Here is a 22,938-nt window from a genome sequence, read left to right as displayed (position 1 = left end):
GAAAAGAACCATTATAATCCCAGTGCTGTTATCTGAACACACAGTTCTGTGAATGCACGAGGACCATCTAAAGTCTGCAAGCACAGTGGAGGTAACCAAAGGGTAAACTCAGGAAGAGAACAGGGAATTCATCTGCCTAAAGGCTCAGAGATGCCCAGGCAAGCTGACTTTTTCATCCAGAATTATCTTGTTCTTTAACTCTGCTCAATTCTCACATATAACATGAATTTATATACATGTATGTCATCTGAGCATGTCATTTTAAAACAATATATACATATGTAAGTTTTGTCTGGACACAAAGCTGCTTTGGAGGCCAGTAGGTTGACGTTTCTGATTTCTCCATGGAGGGCAACCTTGCAGGCACTGTGATCACTCTCAGGAGGGAGAGACGCCAGGCAGCGGAGTCCTTTCCCTGCCGGCACCTGGTAATATTCTTGGAGAGGGGGAAAAAAAAGGAAATCAAATCATGTGCCCACTTTTCTTTTTTCTTTTTTTTGAGACGGAGTCTTGCTCTGTCACCCAGGCTTGAGTGCAATGTGGCATGATCTCCACTCACTGCAACCTCCACCTCCCAGGTACAAGCGATTCTCCTGTCTCAGCCTCCTGAGACGCTGGGACTACAGGTGCGCCCCACCACGCTTGGCTAATTTTTTGTATTTTTAGTAGAGATGGGGTTTCACCATCTCTGGTCTCGAACTCCTGACCTCATGATCTGCCTGCCTCAGCCTCCCAAACTGCTGGGATTACAGGCATGAGCCACTGCGCTTGGCCCATGTGCCCACTTTTCTTAATATCCTCTTACATGAAGTCATTCATCATGAAAAGTTGACTGGAAAAGAAAACACTAGAAAATATTAGGGATGGGCCGGGCGCGGTGGCTCACGCCTGTAATCCCAGCACTTTGGGAGGCCGAGGCGGGTGGATCACTAGGTCAAGAGATCGAGACCATCCTGGTCAACATGGTGAAACCCCGTCTCTACTAATACAAAAAATTAGCTGGGCGTGGTGGCGCGTGCCTGTAATCCCAGCTACTCAGGAGGCTGAGGCAGGAGAATTGCCTGAACCCGGGAGGCGGAGGTTGCGGTGAGCCGAGATCGCGCCATTGCACTCCAGCCTGGGTAACGAGAGCGAAACTCCGTCTCAAAAAAAAAAAAAAAAAAAAAAGAAAAAGAAAATATTAGGGATGGTGACCAAGCGAGGATTTGTATCTTCCCAGGACCAGCACAAAGTTCCATGGGTGTCCACACCACCAGCTGTCTCCCTCCCACACAGAAAGGGCCATCCTGGGGCCTGCTCACTGTACTATTGCCCTTCTAGTACCACGCCAATTTTCAAAGAACCTCTTCCCCAGAGTATGTATAGGAGGGAGCGTGGAAATACCCAAACTCTAGAACTCTAGCATCTAAGAAGCCGAGGCCCCGTTTTCTACACAGCACATGGTATCACATAACACAAACCTTCCAATCTTGAGTTTAAAGGGAAAGGAAAAGTCCAGCCTGTTGCTTCCACAGTCTGCTTCCAAGTTGTCAGCCTGCCAATGAGGTCTTCCAGACCCATCGGTAAAGAAGCATTGCACTAAGACTTGGGACTCTCCCCAGCTCCAGGGAGGGATGGCGCACAACAGCTCGCCAACCTGCTTCCGCCTCCTGCTCCAGCCCAGCAGCATCTGTCATCTCTTTTCCAAACTCACCGAACTCAGATGGCCTGGTGGCAGGGTCGCTCTTCTAGGGGAGGGCCGTTTAGTTGGTTTTTGGCTTTGGTTTCTCCGGGGCTGGACCCAGTTCTCTCTTGAACACTTGTTGGGATGCAGCAAGAGCATCTCTGGATTTGGGGCTATAGGGCTGTGGTTCACCTGCGGGAGTCACAGTGCAGCCTGGACCTTCCGCCTTGCACCCTCACTCACCCTCCTTCATTACGCCTGGAGGATGCCCGAGACAAATTGCCTTCAAGATGAGGAAAGTGTTTCACTGTTTATTTCCTCCATGGTGTAGTAGGCGAGCATGCTTAGGACAGATAATCACTGAGTTTACCCAGGTAAATTCGGGCCTAATACAAGAGTGTATTGGTTCCAGTGTTGGTTAACCAATGCTGTTAATACACAATGCTTCTATTTTGTTTCTTTTTCTAATCTTCTTTAGAAGTTTCAAACAAAAAGACAGTCTGCTGATCAGTAAACACGGAGCTGCCCTCTCCCACTCCACTGGCTCCATTTCCAGGGCTGCGTGCCAGCCTCGGAGCAGAGTGTGGATCCCTGGATCCAGTTTGAACTGGGGAGAAGAGTTAGGAAGAGGCTGTGCCTGTGACCCCAAACTCACTGTGGAGAGAAACCCAATCGGGTGGGGCCGGAGGAGGGTAGGCGGCAGAGACCAGGTCGGCAGATGAAAACCTCAGACTGGGTGGAAGCCAGGACACGAGGGAATCGTGGAGGTGGACGCTTCACAGGAGCCCTTTCCCCAGCGGTGCTAGGGAGGAGCCCCTGCCTGGCCAGCACCCCTCCCGCCTCTTGCCACACCTTGCTGGTGTGCTCCCCCAACCCAACTATAGTAGGCATCTGGCTTTTCCCACCAACCCATCTCCCTTTTTGGTGTCCAGACCTACAGTCTCCTGGCAGAGCACTCCTCCTCCCACCCTCACCTTAAGTGAGATTTGGATGAGCTAGACCACGTCCCTCTGGTCACAAATATTGGTTCAGGAATGGACATGTGGCCCTGTTGAAGCCTATGAGAGCCAGGGCCCTCAGACTTCTGTTAAAACTCTTGGGAGAGACGTTCTCTCTTCTCTGAACTTTGCAGTATATAGAAATGAGCTTACTGATGCAACAATATAAATGACATTGAGATGGGTGTCCAGAGCTGCTGGGGTCAGGGGAGGGAGGTCAGCCTGGCAAATGCCATCCTGTGGAGCATGAAAATGAAAGAGACCTTGAGGAAGGCCAAAGGAATCCAGGCCTGTGGTGACAACATTTGAGCTGCTGGATCAAACCTCACCTGAAGTCATATTCCTACTAGTTTTTTGTTTTTTGTTTTTTTTTTCCACTGTGTGGGCCACCTTCATACTGTTTAAACCAGGCATGGTGGCTAACACCTATAATCCCAGCAACTCAGGAGGCAGAAGTGGAAAGATCACTCAGGCCTGGAGTTCAAGACCAGCCTGGGCAACCTAAGAAGACCTTGTCTCTAAAAAAGAATTAACTAAAAATAAATAAATAAATTGTTTAAACCAGTTTCACTTGAGATTTTGGTTACTTGCAACATAAATAATCCAAACTTTGTTCTAATCAACAGGGTTCTTATGTCACCAGGGGCTGCAATCAGTCATGGCCAGAGAAAAGCCAGTCCTTGCATGGTGTGCAGTGGTTTTAGCTGCCAGTGAGCTAGAAAGGAAGAAAAGCAGTCGCAGCCCCCTCCAACAAGTTCAAAATGACAGTGTCTGTTAGGTCTATGTGCAGAGCATCCTGCAGTTCAGTCTGTCCTCCAGAGCGCACAACCTCACACGCGACTCCATGGGCTGAGGGTCTTAATAGAAGAAGGAATAAGCTCAGTCTCCCTGGAGTAAACAGGTGGGATGAGGCATTTCCTGCAAGAAACAGGCTTTTAACTGGGGCAGGCAGGATAGGTGAATGTGGATGGAGAGTGGGAAGGGACATTCTAAGCTGAGGAAACAGCTGAAGCCCAGCCTCGGGGGCAGGAGAGCTCAGGTCCTGCTCAGGGAATGGAGAGTGGCCCATGGGGAGCACCCAGAGTGAGGGGCAGGTGAGCCTGGTTAGGTAACCTGGCGGGCTTCAAAAGCCCAGCTGAGGCAAGTCTGGCGCGTCTGGCTTTTCCTTCCCAGGCGGTGGCAGGCTTCACAGGCGTGAGCAGAGCTGCGCTGCGGAAAGGTGCGGGGTGGTGGTGCCTTGGCTGCTGAGTTAGGGGGTCGGTGACGAGGACCCGCAGGGGCAGGGAGGGCAGAAGGGGAGGCACACAGGAGGATCACTACAGCCGCTGCCATAAGCAAGGAAGGAGCACAGAGTGTCTGGAAGCCAGTCGGTGCAGGAGGGGCCTGGCAGGAGAGGACAGCAGGAGAGAAAGCATCTCTCAGATGCAGGGAGCCACACTCCACCCAAGACCACGGCACCCCTCCACGTCACCGCTGACTGCCTGCAGTGTACCCAGGCAGTTCAGGTGTGATTAATTCCTGGCCCAGCTCTCAAGGGTGGGCTGAGCTGCTATCCTGCTGTGGGCTGTGGCTGCCGGGGGTGCCTCCCTGAGGAGCGGGCTGTCACTTCAGAGGCTCCATGGCTGCTGGGAGACACACCCACAAACACGCACCTCAGCCTGCATTGCTACCCAGAGTTTAGAGGGAGATGGGTAAGACCCCCAGAATTAGAACCTGCCTTCACTCTAGAACCAGCCATGGCATGCAGTCCACAACTGCTCAGCGAAGAAGGGATAGGCGCCCACCAGCTCTCTGTGAACACCTGCCTCCAAGCCCTGGGTTAACACCGTGTTTCTGATTTTCGAGGAGACTCCATAGCTCATGCAGTTCTAGGTCACCCCTTCCTACGGGGAGCCTACCCTTCAGCTCCAGACTAGGCTGGCTGCGCCTCTGGCAGGGCCTGGAAAGCCAAGCCTAGGGACTGTGAGGCCCTCAGTCTATGGGCTGCTCCCTGGGGGTGAATGAAAGGCCCATGGCCCAGGATGCTCCCTCATCCCCTCGCCCTGGTGCTCACAGAGAGACCCCACAGGTGGGCAGAGGGCAGTTTGATTGGGAAGTGTGACCACAGGCTTCCCACAGAGGCTCTGCCCTTTGGTGCCTCCTACACAGACTGCAACGCCCCCACGGACCTCCAACCCAGGGTAACAAGGCCACCCCATGGGCCTCTGCGTACTGGGAGCCAGGACCCCCACCTGGAGCTGGGGACATTGCTTGTGGGGAAGGAAGGGTATGAAGGAAGAGCTCCTCCAGCAATGGCCCTGGAGCATTCTCGAGCCGCCCCCTCCCAGTCTAGGCCACGCCCTGTGGCAGGTGGGAGGACAATGCTGCCTGTGTGCGGTCACCCCAGCACACACTGGCTGGAGGGGAGGGCTGTGGCCCGCCCCGCTCCAGCCTAGGCCTCTCCCGATGTCCCTTTCCCTCCATGCACAGCCCCTGCTATCTGCCCTCTCCATCTGTCCAGCAGGGCTGCCTCCACGGGGACCCAGGCATCACCAAGGTAAGCAGTTTCCTGTCTTCCTTCCACCTGCCCCAGTCACTGTGGAGGAGGGACCTGGCAGCAGGGGCTCCGAGAAGAAGAATCTGGAAGGTGGGGTGGGGTGGGGCAAAGGGGACCTGGGTCATTCAACCAGGAGCACTGGACCTTACCTGGCTGGACTCCAAGCTGCAATCCCCATGAAATGTGAGGACAGTCTGGCAAGGCAGGACCCCAGGCCCCTGGCAGAGGGGCCATCTCCATTCACACATCCCCTAACCTGCATGCCCTCCGGCTTTAGGGAGGCATCCATCAGCTCCTCGTCCCCAAAGGCCTGCAGGCCTGATGGCTGGTCAGCCCCACAGCCCCCGGGAGCTCCTCAGGGCTGCAGGGCGCCGCAGCAGGAGGCCCAGTACAGAGCTCCAGGCCCCGCCCAGTCCAGCTGCCACCGCGGACTCTCAGTACGAGATGGGCCATGTTCGCAAGCTGCAGGCCCGGCACATGCAGATGCAGGAGAAGACTTTCACCAAGTGGATCAACAACGTCTTCCAGTGCGGCCAGGTAAGTGTAGCTAGCTGTGCCCCACAGCCCACCCGTGCCATGCCCCCAGCTCTGGCCAGTGCGCCTCGGGGGTGAGCTGTGGGGTCATCTGCCTGAGGATGAGCTGAGGCCAGAGCTCCTTCTTCCAGGGCAGCTGCTCTGAGTCACACCTCTCGGGTCCCAGGATGGGAGGACAGGTGAGGCTGGGCTGACCCCATACCTTCTCCCATTCCCTCCCCAGGTTGGCATCAAGATCCGGAACCTGTACACAGAGCTGGCTGACGGAACCCACCTGCTGCGGCTGCTGGAGCTCATCTCCGGAGAGGCCCTGCCACCCCCGAGCCGGGGCCGCATGCGCGTGCACTTCCTGGAGAACAGCAGCCGAGCTCTGGCCTTCCTCAGGGCCAAGGTGGGCCCCAGGGAAAGGGGTTTGGGATGGTGCCAGGGCAGGCAGCTGGGACAGGCTGGACTACTGGGTCACCTTTCCTGGTCCAGGCCACAGGGCAGAGCAGAGGAGCTGGGGCCTGAGTACCGGAGGAGCGGCCAGGACACAGAGGAGCAGAAGCCAGGCCCTCCTCGCACAGCACCCCTGACTTTGAGAGCACCCAGCTGGCCGAGGCAGGAGCAATCCATGTCCCTACTGGGATGGAAAATGTCATTGTCTGTCATCAGAGACACTTGCAGGATTCTAGGCTGAAAGAATCTTAGTGTTCTCTTAAGCTTCTCATTTCACAGATGAGAAAACAGAGGCCCCAAATTATTTGCCAGGCAAGATTGACGGCTAACCGGCCAGCAGAGACCAGATGTGGGGCCATGGAGGGCCGGCATCCAGTAGGAAAGAAAGGGAGGAGACCCGGACACTAAGCCGGCAGTGGGGAGAGGAGCAGGGGCTGTCTTAGAGAAGCAGGGAGGCCTTAGCAAATGGGGGCAGCCAGAGTTTCCTGAAAGACAGGGCCAAGGAGATAGTCGCTAAAAGGAGGCCAGAGCTCCAGGGGCAGAGGGACCCTCCTGGCCAGGGCAAGGGGCCTGTACAGGGGTGGGGTGAGGCAAAGAGATCATTTAGGTTGGGAACCGGGAACTGGGAAGACCAAGGACTCCTGGAGGTGGCTGTCCCTGGAGGCTCTGAAGTCACTGAGTTGGGCCTGGCTGGACAGATCCTGACTGTGCGTGCCCATCACTATGTCTTGGAGTGGAGCTTATACCCAGCCTCCTGGGGTACTGGCGTGTGGGAGGAAAGCCAGGGAGGGAAGAAACCCCACAAAGGGAAGGGGAGCCACCGTGATCCTGAGCAGGTACAAGAGCAGAACACTGCCAGCTGTAGAATCCCGGGCCCTAGTTGATCCAGGGACAATGATCCTGTGAGCCAGTCATCTCCCCCCAAGGAACTTGGGAGCAGTGTGAGCCCCACAGTCTTTGTCAGAGGAGTGTAGCTCTCCCCAAGCTTTAATATACAGCATGTCACTGATACCTGTGAGGGAGACATCCTTGTCTCCATACACATAGGAGGCAACTGTGGTCTAGAAGGACAAGGGAGTTGCCCCAAACACACAGGGAATATATGGCAGAATGAGGGATGCATTCACTATGGAGACGCTACCATGCCCTGGGTATTCTAGGCAGGCTCGGGGCTACAATCAGCAAAGCACAGACCCCGCCCTCAAGGCACCTGGCTTCAATGGGAGACAGATTCATTGAACCCAGATCTGCCGTCTGCTGGTAAATGTTTAACAAATGATTCTCTGGGAGACGTAAAAGCTCCAGTGTGCAGTATTCGCTGATCCTATGGTATTAATACCCCGTCATGGTGACTTCAAGCCACCAGTCTGACATCGCTAAGCAGGAAGTCAGGAGGATGGGCTCTCAGGAGCTGGGAGGAGCAGACAAACAGCCCACTCACCAGAGGCTCCAACTCTAAGCCGACGTGATTGACACGCCGGGTGGAATCCACCCCAGGAGCACCAAAGAGCAGGATCCTTTAGAGACCAGCCGGATATACCAAAGCTTACCAAGGGGAACACCAAGAGAGGCAGCCCCTCCCACAGGGCTAGCAGTGGCCAGCTGAAGCCAGCTGCCCTCCAGGTCTTTATCCATTTAGTACTTGCTGATTGAGTCCCTGCTGTGTGCCACTCTCCTAGGACACATCAGAAAACAAAGCCAAGATCCTCACTTGAGCAGGCCAAGGGAATGGAGAGTGTGTATTTGGGTGGGAGAAATAGTCCTTTAGTGTCTATGTTAAATACAGTAGTCAGGCTAGGCAACATCTGAGTGAAGGCTTAAAGGCAGAGAGGTGAATAGCCGTGCAGATATCTGGGAATCCTTTCAGACAGCAGGGATGGCCGTGCAAAGGCCTGAAGTCCTGTGCTTACAATCTCACGGAACTACAAGAATCCGATGGGCCTTGGAGCTGTGTGATTCCACAGGGTGGAAGATGGAGCCAGAGGGAGCTGGGGTCCAGACCCTTCAGGGCTTCTCCCCTTGACTCACCCACCCTCCCTGTCCAAGCAGCAAGATGTAGGGCAGAGGAGTCTCAACTTTAGTACACTTACGAGCCACTGAGGTGTCGTTCAAGTGCAAATCCTGGACTCTGGTCCAAGTGGGTCTGACTGGGTGGAGCCTGGGAATCTGGATGTATAGCTGGCCCTGTTGGAGCTGGAACAGATGAAGAGGACGGAGATATGAATGTGAGCCCAGGGACCCAGCCACCCCCTGAAGGTCAGGTCACCCGGGGAGATGGAGGCAGACAGTTGCTATTGTCTGTTGTGCTCACACATTGACTGTTAGGACACCTCATTCCCAGACCCTGTAGCTGAACCACTGACCTTGGCCAGGGTCCACCTGTAGCCCACACACAGGGAGTCCTTCTGTTCCAGGGGCCCAGCCCAGTTCACCAGGTTGGGGCTTCGTCCAGGTGGGCTTGGGGCCATGGCTCCAAGCAGGCAGGAAGCCTTTGCTTTCCTGGACTTATCCCCTGCCTGCTTCTCCCTGGGGGACCTCCCGGCTGGGGCAGGATAGATTCCAGGACCCCTCCATCCCACAGCCAGCCCCCAAACGTTGCTGACTGAGTCCTCTCTGGACACAGGCTTCATGGCTTAGCCCAGCCAATGTGCCCACAGGTGCCAATACCACTCATCGGGCCAGAGAACATCGTGGATGGAGACCAGACACTCATCCTGGGACTCATCTGGGTCATCATTCTGCGTTTCCAGATCTCCCACATCTCCTTGGACAGGGTATGGCTCAGTCCCCACCCCCCAGCACCTAGTGACCCAGCCCAGCCCTGGCCTCACCTCAGACCCCTGGGGACCGAGTCGTTGCACAAAACTTTTACGATCCCCATAGGAGATCTTGGAAACCACAAAGTCAATATTTACTCTTTAACCATGAGTAAAGAACCCAGGATGCCAGAGATATTGTAACATTGAAATATGCTAAAGTGAGGGCCAGAGCCACGGGCTTCAAACCGGCCTGAGCAAATGATTCACTAGGGAGGGTTCGGGGTCACTGTCCAGCACCCACTTTCACCCCTGTGTGCTGCTCCCCAACTTGGCACTGAGGCTCTGTAACTTCCATTACACCGCAATGCACTGCTGGGGTAAATGAAAGGTATGGAGGGACGCCCAGCTCTGGGGGTTCACAAAGACCCTGGCACCCTGCAGAGCACACAGTATTCCCTTCATGGTCCCCAGCTTCCTCCATTCTGCCTCTTCCACCCAACACTGGGTCAGAAAGACTATACAGTCTTTGTGGGACATGCCTGTAGTCCCTGCTCTCGGGAGGCTGAGGTGGGAGGATATCCTGAGCCCAGGGTATGGTGAGCTGTGATCACACCACTGCACTCCAGCATGGGTTACAGAGTGAGACCCGATCTCAAAGAAAAAAAAAAAGCCCTTATACTTATTCTTTTTCATAGTTTCATGATTTCCAAAACACTACCTAAAACTCAATTCGAGTAGGTAAGGAAAGCCAACCTGGAGAATGAAACTCCCATGAAAAGAAGCCACAGATCTGGCACAAGTCCAGGATGGCCTCAAAACATGGGGCCTGAATCCCAGGAGAGCAGGTGTCTTGTGTGTCTGCATTCCCAGGGCTGAGCGTCTATTTGAAGGCTGAAGGGGTGGATGAATTTCTAACTGACCTCAAGCCCTTTCAGGAAGCTATACTCACCTCCCCAGGCCCTTGGGCCAGTTCTGGGTGCCCCCTGCAGCCCAGGCCTTTGGGAGCAGCAGGGCACATTCTCCCCTGACCAGCACTGCCTCTGCCTGTCTGCAGCCCCACTCCGGCCCTGCTCCCTGCTGACATAGACGTGTTTGGGCTCAGGCTAGCCCTGCTCCCTCACTAGCCATCCCAGCTTCTTTCCCAGTTCCATCTGCAGCCTGGCCCCACCATGCAGGGTACTGGGGCCTGAGCTCATTGGGGCAGAGCCTAGCTCCAGGGCCCCCTCATCCCTGCCTGGTGCCCACATATCCTTCCTATCCAAGCTCTGGGGCCCAGAGGCCAGGGGAAGTGCAGCCTGCTGGGCCTTGATGTTTTGAGTTTATAACAGGAAGAGGCCGGGCCTGGGGGCGCACGCCTTTCATCCCAGCACTTTGGGAGGCCAAGGCAGGTGGATCACTCGAGGTCAGTAGTTTGAGAACAGCCTGGCCAACATAGTGAAACCCCATCTCTACTAAAATACAAAAAATTAGCCAGGGAACGGCACACGCCCATAATCTCAGTTTCTTGGGAGGCTGAGGCAGGAGAATTGCTTGAACCTGGGAGGCAGAGGTTGCAGTGAACCGAGATCGTGCCACTGCACTCCAGCCTGGGTGACAGAGCAATTCTCCATCTCAAAACCAAACAAAAACAAACAAACAAAACCCAGGAAGTGGTGACGAAGGGGAGTGCACAGGAGAGAATCGGGGAGGGGAGGAAATGAGAGGAAAATGGGAGAGGAAAAAGGAGAGATGGGGGCTTGGGGGTGTGAGGGGGCGAGGCAGGGAACAGATTCAGCGACAGTACCACTGAGGGAAGGACGGGCACTGGGGGAAAGAAGATGAGGGAAAGGAGGCTGAGAAGGGGAAGTGGGACGGAGAGAGATGGGGAGAGGCAGATGGAAGCCGAGAGTGGCAGCATGGGGGAAATATGGTGGGAAGGGGAGGGGCTGAGAGCAGCCTGCGGCACCCCGTGAGGCCCTGAGCATGGCTGGCGGGTGGGTGCTGTCAGATATTCCTGGGTGCTAGCCCCTCCCCTTACCGTCTGGGGGGCCCTGGGCAGTCTCCAAACCTCCCTTGCTGCACCTGGTTTGCTGCAGTGCCGACTTCACAGTGTGGGGAGGGCTAAGGGCCATAGTGCCTGGGCCTAGGGCCTGGCTCGTGACGGGACCCAGTCTCATGAAGCTCAGCCTCGATCCCATGAGCCCAAGGTCAGTTAGCGCAGAGCCTGGCCTGTCAGAAAGGCTCAGAAACGGGAGGCGTTGCTGTGTGGTCACCTGTGGTGACGCAAAGCCAGAGGCTTCGCAGTGACAGCTTTCCTTTGCTCTGCTTCTTTGGAAGGCCAGTCGCTCTCACCCCCAATCCCTGCCCACTGTGGATGAAATTGGGTAAAATCAGATGCTCTGAAGAGAGGGAAGTCACACCAGCCCCAGGCCGGGGAGGAGCAGGGTCCGCTGTGGCCAGCCTGCCTCTCCCACAGCCTGCAGTCTCTCTGCCACCCCACCCCGTCCCTGCACAGTCACCCCACTGCCCTGTCCCTCCAGGAGGAGTTTGGGGCCAGCGCAGCCCTGCTGTCTACCAAGGAAGCCCTGCTGGTCTGGTGCCAGCGGAAGACGGCCAGCTACACCAACGTGAACATTACTGATTTCTCCCGAAGCTGGAGCGATGGGCTAGGCTTCAATGCCCTCATCCATGCCCACAGGTGTGACCCTGCCCTCGTCAGGAGGCCTCTGCCCACTGAGCCCATGGCTCCCGGGTTGGTCCTCAGTCTGCCCGTTCTCCCACATCTTTGGGCTTGAAGGAGGAGGGAAAGTGGACACAGATGGAGAGAGGGCCGATGTCTGAGTCCCTGCTCTCCGTCAGCCCCTTTCCCTTCCCTAGACAATGCCATGAGATTGGCCAAGTTTGCCTTTGACCACAGCCTTCTCCACTTTCTGTGCCGCTCAATTCTATTCATGCTCTTCACTCTGGCAGCACCCACCCTTTGGAGGTCCCCCCAGCCCCCTCCCCTGGCCTGGTCCCTGTGCCCAGTGAACCCTCCTCTTTCTCTATCAGAGTCCTACTCCTTCAGCAGGGCCTCAATTAACTGTGGGAAAAACAAATTCACAAGACGGTATGAATGGCCAATAGCAGCATGAGTGCATTTAAGAATCTACCTGAAGGAAAGCACTCAGTTCCTGCTGGTGAGGCGCCCTTCCCGCTCTCTGTCCAGGCCAGACCTTTTGGACTACGGTTCCCTGCGTCCAGACTGCCCACTGCACAACCTCGCCTTTGCCTTCCTGGTGGCTGAGCGGGAGCTGGGCATCGCTCAGCTGCTGGACCCCGAGGACGTGGCAGCCGCACAGCCAGATGAACGCTCCATCATGACATACGTCTCCCTCTACTACCACTACTGCTCCCGCCTGCATCAGGAGCAGACTGTCCAGAGGAGACTCGCTAAGGTGGGGGAGAAAGGAGGGGTGGGTGAGCAAGGGCTCCAGAGGCAGACGGGCCTAAGTGTGAAGCTTGCCCTGCCACCTACTAGCTGTGTGGCCTTGGCCAAGTCACCCAACTTCACTGTGCACCCTCTGTCACATGGAGATGATGATGCCTGGATAACAGAAGGCCCTGTGAGTGCTCCAGGGAGCACTGGTAATGTGCCCAGCAAGGTGCCTGGCATACAAGGGAAGCCAGGGGAGGAATGGGCCCTCCTGGGCCTCCTCCTTCTCCTCGACTCTCAGGCTTTTAAGCTTCTAATGGGATTAAAAGGCTTAGAGAGCCAGGATTCTGCAAGGACAGGCACAGAAGAGGCTCTGCCAACAGGGGCTACGCAGAGTTCATGTTTTTGGGGGGCTTTCTTACTCTCTGGACACGATGGCGGAGGCTGAGGCCTGGAAGTGTTCTTCTCAGGGTGGGTATCTCAGTTGGGGTATGGGTGGGGATGACGCAGGCCAAGGGCTCTGAGCTGCTTTATAGGGTGGGGGTTCAGGGAAGGGAAAGGAGGCCTAGCAAAAGAACAGGAGCCTGAAGGGCCTCCACCCCCACCAGTGAGGCCAAGTGGGTAAAACAAGAGGAGGAAGGCAGGATAGCCTCACCCACAGGCATGGAAAGGGGCCCCAAGCTCCCGGGTCTGAGTGTGCAATGCAAGCAAACCCAGGTCTCTGGGGTGGGGTACCACTGCTTCAAAGCATCTTTGGCTGAGAGAAGTAGCTACAGCCCACCTGGGGAACTCAGGCTGGCACTCAGTGCCCACTCCAGGGCCTGCCCCAAGAAGCACCCAGACCCCTTCCTACACTCTCCACCAGATCCTGCTTCAGCTCCAGGAGACAGAGATACTGCAGACCCAGTACGAGCAGCTGGTGGCCGACCTGCTACGCTGGATTGCAGAGAAGCAGGCACAGCTGGAGGCACGGGATTTCCCAAACTCTCTGCCCGCCATGCGGCAGCTACTGGCAGCATTCACCTCCTTCCGAACCCAGGAGAAGCCACCTCGGCTGCAGCAGCGAGGGGCCGCAGAGGCGCTGTTCTTCCGGCTACAGACAGCACTCCAAGCCCAGAACCGTAGGCCCTTCCTGCCTCATGAGGCCCTGGACCTTGTAGAGCTGTCTCAGTGCTGGGCAGGGCTGGAGTGGGCAGAGGCTGCACGGAGCCAGGCCCTACAGCACAGGCTACTGCAGCTGGAGCGGCTAGAAACCCTGGCCCGGCGCTTCCAGCGCAAAGTGGCCCTCCGGGAGAGTTTCCTTAAGGATGCAGAGCGGGTGCTGGACCAGGCCGGAGCCCCGCCAGCCAGCCTGGCTGCAGTGGAGGCAGCCGTCCAGAGGCTGGGCATGCTGGAGGCTGGCATCCTGCCCCAGGAGGGGCGCTTCCAGGCCCTGGCTGAGATCGCAGACATCCTCCAGCAGGAGCAGTACCACAGCTGGGCAGATGTGGCCCGCAGGTGAGCCCCGAGCACATGAACTCTCCTCATAACCGGCTGAGGCTCTCCTACCACACCCCCATCCTTCCATGTCACGTGCCCATTTTTTGCCACAGAGGAGAGGGGTGATTTATGGGTTCAGAGCTCCCCCTACGAAGACCTGTCTCCCAGTGATGCTTGCAAGTCCACCATCAGTAATTCATCCCTATTGGTAAAGCACTTTCTAGGTAGCCTCTGATTCATTCACTAAGTAAGAATTTGAGTGTCTACTATGTCCCACACACTGTGCTGGGTGTAGAGATTCAACAGAGAAGAGGACACACAGAAATTCCTTCCCTCATGAACTTACATACTACTAGAGAAAACAGACAAATAAGAAAAATGCATAGCATGTGGTAATTTAAAAACATAATAAAGGAGAGCCTGGGCACAGTGGCTCACACCTGTAATGCCAATATGCTGGGAGGCCAAGGCAGGCGGATCACCTGAGATCAGGAGTTCAAGACCAGCCTGGCCAACGTGGTAAAACCCCGTTTCTACTAAAAAATACAAAAATTAGCCAGGCATGGTGGCACACGCCTGTGGTACAGCTACTCAGGAGGCTGAGGCAGGAGAATCGCTTGAACCCAGGAGGCCGAGGTTGCAGTGAGCCAAGATGGTGCCACTGCACCCCAGCCTGGCAACAGAGTGAGACTCCGTCTCAATAATAGTAATAAAGGAGGAGAGGGGGATATGAGGTGCTAAGGTCGAGTGGCTAGAGGGGATTCACTGGGAAGCTGACTTCTACATAAAGACCAGAAAGAAGTGAGGAGCTGGCCATGCAGACATGGGAGACAGCGTATTCTAGGCAGAGGAAACGGCAAATGCAGTGTCCTTTTAGGTGAGTCGCATGCCTGGCAGGTTTGAAAACAGCCCAGAGGCCAGTGTTGGCCAAAGTGAACAAGTGGCAGGAACTGAAGTTGGCGGGGACAGGGGTGAGGGTGGGCATGGAGGTCAAGCTGGGCCCTGCAGGTTACAGTAAAGATTTGGCTTTTGCTCAGAGAAAGATAGGAAATCAGCGGAGGGCTAGAACAGAGGAGTAATACAATCTGACTTTCATTTTGCGATGCTTACTCATCTGGATGTCATGTTGAGAATAGATCCAAGGGGCAAAGGCAGAAGCAGAGAGACCAGTTACAAAGCTATTGCAGTAATCCAGGATGGAGCAGCCGTGGTGATAAGTGGTGGGGTTCTGGACAGATTTTGCAGTAGTGCCAAGTAGAATTTGCAGACAGATCAGAAGTGGCATGTGAGAAAGTAAGTTATCAAGATTTCAGGCGGGGCACAGTGACTCACACATGAAATCCCAGCACTTTGGGAGACTGAGGCAGGCAGATCACTTGAGGTCGGGAGTTTGAAACCAGCCTGGCCAACATGGTGAAACCCCCATCTCTACTAAAAATACAAAAAATATCCAGGCATGATAGCCTATGCCTGTAATCCCAGCTACTCAGGTGGCTGAGGAAGGAGAATCACTTAAACACGGGAGGTAGAGGTTGCAGTGAGCCAAGATGATGCCATTGCACTCCAGCCTGGCTGACAGAGCAGACACTGTTTCAAAAAAAAAGATTTTAGTCTGGGCACCTGGAAGGATGGAGTTTTTATCAACTGAGATGGGGACTGCATGCAAGGTAGGGTGCCCCAAAGGCCGAATCCTTCCAGGTCCTCCTTTTGGCTTCTCTGCCTGTGTCCAAAGGTAGGACATCCTGCCCCTATCGCCCCCGACCAGGATGCTCTCAGAGTCCACAGACCCTGCCCCAGCCAGAGGTCAGACTCCTCCAGGAAGCCAAGCCCCACCAGAGACCAGGAATCCTGAAGTAGCTTCCCTGCCCCAACCGAGGAGATCTCCCTTATTTTCATGTCCTCCAGGCAGGAGGAAGTTACCCTGCGCTGGCAGAGGCTCCTCCAGCGTCTACAGGGACAGAGGAAGCAGGTGGCAGATATGAAGGCTGTGCTGAGCCTGTTACAGGAGGTGGAGGCTGCCTTCAAACAGCTGGAGGAGTTGCAGGTGGGCACTGGACCAGCAGGCCCTTGGGAAACACGGCAGGGTGGAGGACTTCCCCGTGCTGGTGCTCAGAGGGACCCAGCACCCTGGGAATACTACAGTGACCACTCATCTCTGACCAGGAGCTGGCCAGGTCCACCACCTGTGGGCAGCAGCTGGCAGAGGTGGTAGAGCTGCTGCAGAGGCACAACCTGCTGGAGGCCCAAGTCTCGGCCCATGGAGCCCACGTGAGCCATCTTGCCCAGGAGGCAGCAGAGCTGGACTTCTCCCTGGGCACCAGTGTGGAGGTGCTGCAAACCAAGGCCAGGACACTGGCCCAGCTCCACCAAAGCCTGGTGGCTCTTGTCAAGGCCCGGTAAGATCCCGCCCCAAATCTTCCACCTTTTCCAGAACTTTTCTATAACCCATATTATCTCCTGCCTAGGTTAAAGTACGGCGGCCCTGGCGGTTTTCTCCACACTGACCCTACTCCAAGGCCTCTGTCTCACCTGTTGGGTCATCCAGGGAAAGGAAAACTCCTGCCTAAGGAGAGTGTCTGACCCTGGAGGGGAACACACTGCTCATTCCCCACCACTCCCCATGTTCTTCCGTGGCCCCTACTGTCCCTCAGGCGAGCCCTGCTGGAGCAGACCCTGCAGCGGGCAGAGTTCCTGCGCAACTGTGAGGAGGAGGAAGCCTGGCTGAAGGAGTGCCGACAGCGGGTGGGGAATGCGGCCCTGGGCCGGGATCTCCACCAGATCGCAGGCGCCCTGCAGAAACACAAGGTGGCCGCTCCCCGCGCACCCCCACCGGTCGCCAGCGCCTCACCCGTCCCTCTCTCTCGTCCCCGGCCCCTCCCCTATTCTCCCTTCACTGAGCCCCCTGCTCTGCCCCCGCTAGGCCCTGGAAGCTGAGGTCCACCGCCACCAGGCCGTGTGCGTAGATCTCGTGCGGAGGGGACGTGACCTCAGCGCCCGAGGGCCCGCGACGCAGCCGGATCCCGGGGAACGCGCAGAGGCCGTGCAGTGCTCTTGGCAGCTGCTCCGGACCCGGGTGGCGGGGCAGGGCGCAAGGCTGCAGACAGCCCTGCTGGTCCTGCAGGTAGCGGGGTGGGGTGGGGCCGGGGCCCAGCGGGGCGGGGTGGGGGTGCCAGCACCTGCCAGAGCTCAGCCGCTCTCCCGCATCCACACACCTCCCCGACCTCCTTCCGCAGTACTTCGCGGACGCGGCGGAGGCGGCTTCCTGGCTGCGCGAGCAGCGATCCTCGCTGGAGAGCGCGTCCTGTGGTCAGGACAAAGCGGCCGCCGAGGCCCTGCTGCGGCGCCACGTGCGGCTGGAGCGCGTCCTGCTCGCCTTCGCCAACGAGCTGCGGCAGCTGGAGGAGCAGGCGCGGGTGGCCTCGACCCGGGCATCATTCACGGTGCGGGGCGGGACCGGGAAGGGACGCAGACCAAATGCCGGTTGGCCTCCGCTCAGCTCCTGGTCTCCCTTGCTCCACCGCGTCTGGGCCACACAGAGGACGAAAATGGGAGGGCCTTTGTGGCCTCTGCCCTGGGATTCGTGGCCTTCCCGTGGGTGTGGGTGTCCCTCACCCCAATCCTCCGCTGCATCTCACCTGTTGACCTAGCCCAGAAGTAGTGGAATCCTGTCTGCCCACGCAAACTGAGGTCACCCAAATACAGCATGACCTGGCTCCCATGGCCAGCAGTTTCAGAGCGTGAAGCAGTTTCCTCCAGGAAGATCCCTTTCACTTTCACCCAGGCCGGTAGTGACCCTTCAACTCAGTTTGGCTGTCTCTCCTGACAGCCCTTGTTGGTTTCCAGTGGCCTAATCGCTGTCCCAGACTGCCTTCTGACACCCCTTGCTCAGATCATTGAGCCCTCAAAGTTCTTAAAAACATGGGTAGCTTGGTTCACAACCCCCTTTCAAGAAGCTGTGTATGTAGCAAAAGATGTGGACATCAAAACCATCTGATCCTGTGCTCACATTTTGCCTCGACCCTCAGCCCCAAGGAAGCTTCCAGTCCCAACCCATATCTCATACACCCTTTGAGCTGCAGCTCAGGCCCTCCAGATCTCAGGGCAGGGAGGCGGGGGTGGCCTGGCCAAAGCCCCTGCTGCTTGATGGGGCCCCCTCTAGACACGCTGCCCTCTGTCACACAGGTGCAGTCTTCCCCGAGCCCTCCAGGAGAAAGCCTGAGGAACCCAGGGCCCTGGAGTGAGGCTTCCTGCCACCCTGGCCCTGGGGATGCCTGGAAGATGGCCATCCCAGCAGAGCCAGACCCTGACTTTGATCCCAACACTATACTCCAGACACAGGACCGCTTGAGTCAAGACTATGAGAGTTTGCGGGCCCTGGCAGAGGTAACACTCCTTTTTCGAGAAATACTCATCAAGCCCTTACCCTGTGCCAGTAGCTCCTGTGCAGTGATCGCAGGGAAGAAAGTCATGACTGACATGCTCCCTGCCCTCAAGGAGCTTTTCTCATGGCCAAGAAGATGTCAGACACCTCATTAGACGCAGGTGTGATGGGATCACGTGAGAAGATAGCCCAGGTCAGGCTGAAGGTCAGGCTTGGAGGGAAGGCACCTTGGAGGGAAGGACGTTTAAGCTGAGGCTTGAATGAGAAACATAAAGCAAGTAAAGCTGGGGTGCTGCCAGGACCTGTGCAAAGGCAGGAATGGGGCCCAGTGGAGGAAGCAAAGACCTGGGTGCCTGCAGCACAGAGGCTGCGGAGGCCATGGCCAGAGGACAGACTAGACTAGAGCGGCAGGTAGGGGTGGGGCAGGCATAGAGAGCTGTGTGGATTTTACCTACGAGCAGGGCTGGCACCGAGAGGTCTGAGCAGGGCAAGACCAGACAGGAGCACACTGGCAGTGCCCTTTACCCTATCCTAAACCCTTGCCAGCTCCCTCCAGGTGGAGCCACAAGGCCCCTGAGAGAGGATGTGGGGCCCAGTGGTGAGGCGGGGACCCTCCTCTGGCCCTGACCCTGGGCTCTGCTGGTGGGCTGGGATGGGGAGGAACACCCCTTTCACCTGCTCTGAGAGCCCTGTTGGGGGCCCTAACCCTCACCCTAGCCTTGGGCCGCCCCTCCCCAGCTCCGCAGGGCCCAGTTGGAGGAGGCCATGGCCCTGTTTGGCTTCTGCAGTTCCTGTGGGGAGCTCCAGTCATGGCTGGAGGAGCAGACCGCCCTGCTCCAGAGGATGCAGCCCCAGGTCGACAGCCTGGAGGTCACACAGCTCAAATATGAGGTTCCTCCTTGCCTTGCCCCTGCCGCCCTATGGTCCGTTGCTGTGACTGAATTCTCCAGTTTACCTATGGTCCTGCCTGGGGGTGGGGAGCAGAGAGCTGGCCTGAACTTTGAGGACCTCCTGGCCCCTAAGGACTCGGATGGCTGTCCTTCTGGGGATGGGCAGTGTGGCATCCCTGTAGCAGAGAGCTCTGCCATAGGCCTGAGGGGAGTGTAGAAAGAGAAAAAGCCCCCTAAGAGTCCTGGGTCCTCCTTTTCCCCAGAACTTCCTCACTGCCCTGACTGTGGGAAAGGGCCTCTGGGCTGAGGTCAGCAGCTCTGCTGAGCCACTGAGGCAGAGATATCCTGGGGATGCCACAAAAATCCAACGACAGCAGGAGGAACTAAGGCAGAGGTGAGAAGGAGGCGGGAGCGCAGGTGGTGGGGCAGGCGGACACAGTGCCTAGCCTGGGCCTGACTCACCTGCCTCCTGCCATGCCAGGTGAAGAGGCTGGACAAGTCTGAGGCACAGAGAGGGGGCAAGGGACAGTCTGGCAGCTTCTATTGTGTGAGGCTCTGGCCAAGGCTCCAGGTTGGATGGGAAGGTGTCCCTGTGGCAGAGACAAACTTGTACCCTCTGCCTAGGTGGGGGCAGCTAGAGGCCCTGAAGCAGGAGAAAGCCATGCAGCTGGCACGCGGTGCAGAAGTGCACACCTTTCTGCAGGAGTGTGGCCCCACACAGGTCCAGCTGCAGAATGTCCTCCTCCAGCTGGAGGCCCTGCAGCCAGGGAGCTCAGAGGATACCCGCCGCACCCTGCAGCTGGCCCAGAAGAAGACCCTGGTGCTGGAGAGGAGGGTCCACCTCCTCCAAAGAGTGGTCATAAAGTACGGCCAGCGCAGTGGTGGCACAGGGAGGCAGTGAGGACTGTGGGAAGGCGTGGGCAGGGCGATGGAATGAGGAGGACAGAAATGGGGATCTGGGGAGAGGACAGGTAGGAGGTGCTGTCAGAAGGGCTCTGGCAAAGGTCGGGGGACAATCACGAGAAAATGCACCTGGGGATAAGAAGAGCCATCTGTTCTTGCTGCCCCCAGGTCAAGGGTGGGGTGGGCATTCAGCGTCACCCCCACTTTCCCTGGGGGATGCAGGTGGGGGGAAAGGACATGGGCCTGGAGCACTGGGCCCAGGACAGGGCACTGACTGTGTGGCGCCCGCCTCCCAGGGTCGAGGAGTCAGGCCACGCGGAGAGCCAGCCCCTGCTAGGACAGATGGAGACGCTGCAGGGGCTGCTGAAGCAGGTACAGGAACACGTGGCCCGACAGGCACAGGGCCAGGCTGAAGCTCAGGCCCGGAACAGCCTCCTGCAGGAGAGCCTGCGGCTGCGTCTATGGGCAGAGAGCATCCAGGCTCAGCTGCGCAGCAAGGAGGAGCCAGTGGATGTGGCCTCCGCTCAGCGGCAGCTGTGGGAGCATGGAGATCTGCTGGAGGAGATCCACCTGTGGCAGGAGAGGTCAGGACGGGAGGGCAGGGGGAGTGTGCGCTGGGCCCAGAAAGAGCATGGCAGGAAGTAGTGTGATTTCCCCAGGGAGCGGCCCAGACTGGTTGGAGTGTGGCATGGTGCTTGAGACAAGTTTACAAGGAGGAGGATATAACTAGGGCTGGGTCAGGCAGCCTGTACACTTCAAGGAGAGACACAGGACACCAAGCTGCCTAGGAGGCTGTCTCCAGTCCAGACCCGGCCAGCCCCTCCAGGTGGGCCTGATGCATTGCTCTCATTCAGGGCATCTAGTCTCCTCTGCCATCCTGGGTAACACAGACCCCACTGGCCTCTAAGTGGAATGGCTCAGGATCCACCCATAGTTCTGAGATACCCACCTCCGCAGTGCAGCGGTGCCTCTCCTCCTGCAGGGACGATGTTATGGGCTGGCAAGCAGGCAAAGCCACCAAGGGCCAGTCCACAGGCTGCACCTCTCCTGAGGGTGCTTTACAGGTGGTCAAGTGGACACTGAAGTGCATCTGGTCCTCAACTTGCCAGACCCCAGTACTTGGTTCAGGGCTGCAGCGGCTTAAAGGAAGTGGAGACTTGCTCTCATTCACACAAGGGTGTTACCTGTTCCCAAGTCGTGCAAGCTGCCACCCGCTGAAAGGGGCACCTTTTTGAATTGTTCAAAAGCTCCATGGGGCTTGCAGTGGCCCCGTGGTGGGGTGCTTGTATGACTTGTGTGATATTTTTCTGTCGTGCTGCGCTGCCTCCACATGTCCTCTCGGCTGGGCATCAGCCATTGGCAGTACACGCTTAGAGGACGGCCAGCTGGAGCTGGTGGGGGGCTTGGGAACCCCTGCATCCTAAGCACTCTGCTGGCCCATCACATTCAGTGTGCCATTCATGCTCCAGGATGCATGAACCCTGGAGGTAAGAGGAGAAGGAGGCTGACAAAGGGGGCCTGCTGGGGTTTGACCCTCTCCCTGTCATCTTGGTCAGGCTGCAGCAGCTGGACGCTCAGGGCCAGCCCATGGCAGCCTTGGACTCCCTGGACTGCCAAGAGGTGGCCAACACTCTGAGGCTCCTAGGGAAGCAGGGCCAGGAGCTGAAGGCTGTGTGGGAGCAGAGGCAGCAGTGGCTGCAGGAGGAGCTGGAGCTGCAGAGGTTTAGCCAAGAAGTGGATGGTTTCACTGCCACCTGTGCCAACCACGAGGCCTGGCTGCACCTGGACAACCTTGGGGTATGGAGCCAGGAATGTGGAGCTAGTGTGTTACTGCCCGTCACTGGAGGGAGCTCATCCCCTTGGGGTCCGTGGGGAGGAGGCCCCTGGGACAGTGGCTGGTGAGATGGTCCTGACCCCCATCCTCCCAGGCATGACCTCAGGTCTCTGCACTCCCAGGAGGACGTGAGGGAGACCCTGAGCCTGCTGCAGCAGCACCAGGAGTCTGGGCAGCTCCTGAGCAGCCTGGGCCCTCGGGCAGAGGCTCTGCGGGCACACGGCGAGAAGCTGGTCCAGAGCCAGCACCCAGCTGCACACACGTGAGCCTGGCCTCAGTCTGCAGCACCCGCAAATGCCCCCTTCTCATCCTGCACAGACTGCTGCCCTGGGTTGGGAGACTAGGGGGTGGGGAGAAAGTACACCTCGGGCTGGGGTGGGAGTCCCCTCCCATGTCCTCCTCCAACTCCCCCCACCCTCCAGGGTCAGAGAGCAGCTGCAGAGTGTCCAGGTGCAGTGGACCAGGCTCCAGGCGAGGAGTGAGCAGAGGAGGAGGCAGCTGCTGGCTTCCCTCCAGCTCCAGGTAAGGGCCTGGAGCCCAGGGCACATGCGGCCTCCCTGAGAAGAAGGCCTGAGACCATCCAGAGCTCTGTGCAGACTACAGAGCGCTTTCCCCACGCTCTGTCAATCATCCTTTCAACGCCTTTTGTGAGGCAGGCAGCACTGCTCAGGTTGTTCCTGATGAGGAAAACTGGGGCTGTGGCCATGCCACCCTCAGATGCAGGGCGGGGCCTGATGTCAGGCTCCCAACTAACCCCACGCTCCCCCTCCCCCCACCACGCCCCTTCCCCTAATGCTTCGGGGCACTCTTTAGGGTCTTGCACAGGTCATGGTGCCAGCTGCCAGCCTTGGCTCTGTCCAATGGCTGCTCAGCCCCCACAGCGGAGCAGGGTTGGGGGATCTCCGGCTCCCTGAGCTTCCGCGTACTTGGAGAGGTGCAACCATATGGGGTCTGAAGTGAGCTGGAGTTGTAAGGACCCAACAGGCGTTCCTCCTCTCTAGGCACAGCCCTCCTGCCCCACATGGGGAGCAGCAACCTCAGGCCCCGCCCCTCTTGCACCCCAGAACCAGCTCTGGTCCTGCTTTTCTCCATGGGGGGGTCCCTGAGATCCCTCCCCACCCCCGTGCTC

General features: G+C 57.4%; 1 protein-coding gene across 1 annotated transcript in view; it reads left to right on the top strand.

Moving 5' to 3' along the window:
• Positions 1-5,518: 5,518 nt before the first annotated feature.
• The window catches only part of SPTBN5 (spectrin beta, non-erythrocytic 5), a 46,252-nt gene continuing 28,832 nt past the window's right edge, over positions 5,519-22,938 (top strand). Inside the window, 19 exon segments of the mRNA XM_021668799.2 lie at positions 5,519-5,734; positions 5,955-6,122; positions 8,827-8,943; positions 11,448-11,605; positions 12,116-12,344; positions 13,188-13,819; positions 15,707-15,845; positions 15,965-16,197; positions 16,453-16,606; positions 16,722-16,922; positions 17,035-17,241; positions 17,984-18,184; positions 18,921-19,073; positions 19,336-19,466; positions 19,697-19,936; positions 20,272-20,559; positions 21,532-21,772; positions 21,932-22,071; positions 22,232-22,331. Of these exon segments, the coding sequence (XP_021524474.2) occupies positions 5,519-5,734; positions 5,955-6,122; positions 8,827-8,943; positions 11,448-11,605; positions 12,116-12,344; positions 13,188-13,819; positions 15,707-15,845; positions 15,965-16,197; positions 16,453-16,606; positions 16,722-16,922; positions 17,035-17,241; positions 17,984-18,184; positions 18,921-19,073; positions 19,336-19,466; positions 19,697-19,936; positions 20,272-20,559; positions 21,532-21,772; positions 21,932-22,071; positions 22,232-22,331 (3,948 nt within the window).

The sequence above is a fragment of the Aotus nancymaae genome, unplaced genomic scaffold (assembly GCF_030222135.1).
Source record: "Aotus nancymaae isolate 86718 unplaced genomic scaffold, 86718_ANA_hifiasm-v0.15.2.pri h1tg000011l, whole genome shotgun sequence".
Lineage (NCBI taxonomy): Eukaryota > Metazoa > Chordata > Mammalia > Primates > Aotidae > Aotus > Aotus nancymaae.
Note: the sequence above shows the minus strand (reverse complement) of the source record. Positions and strands in the feature narration are given on the sequence as shown.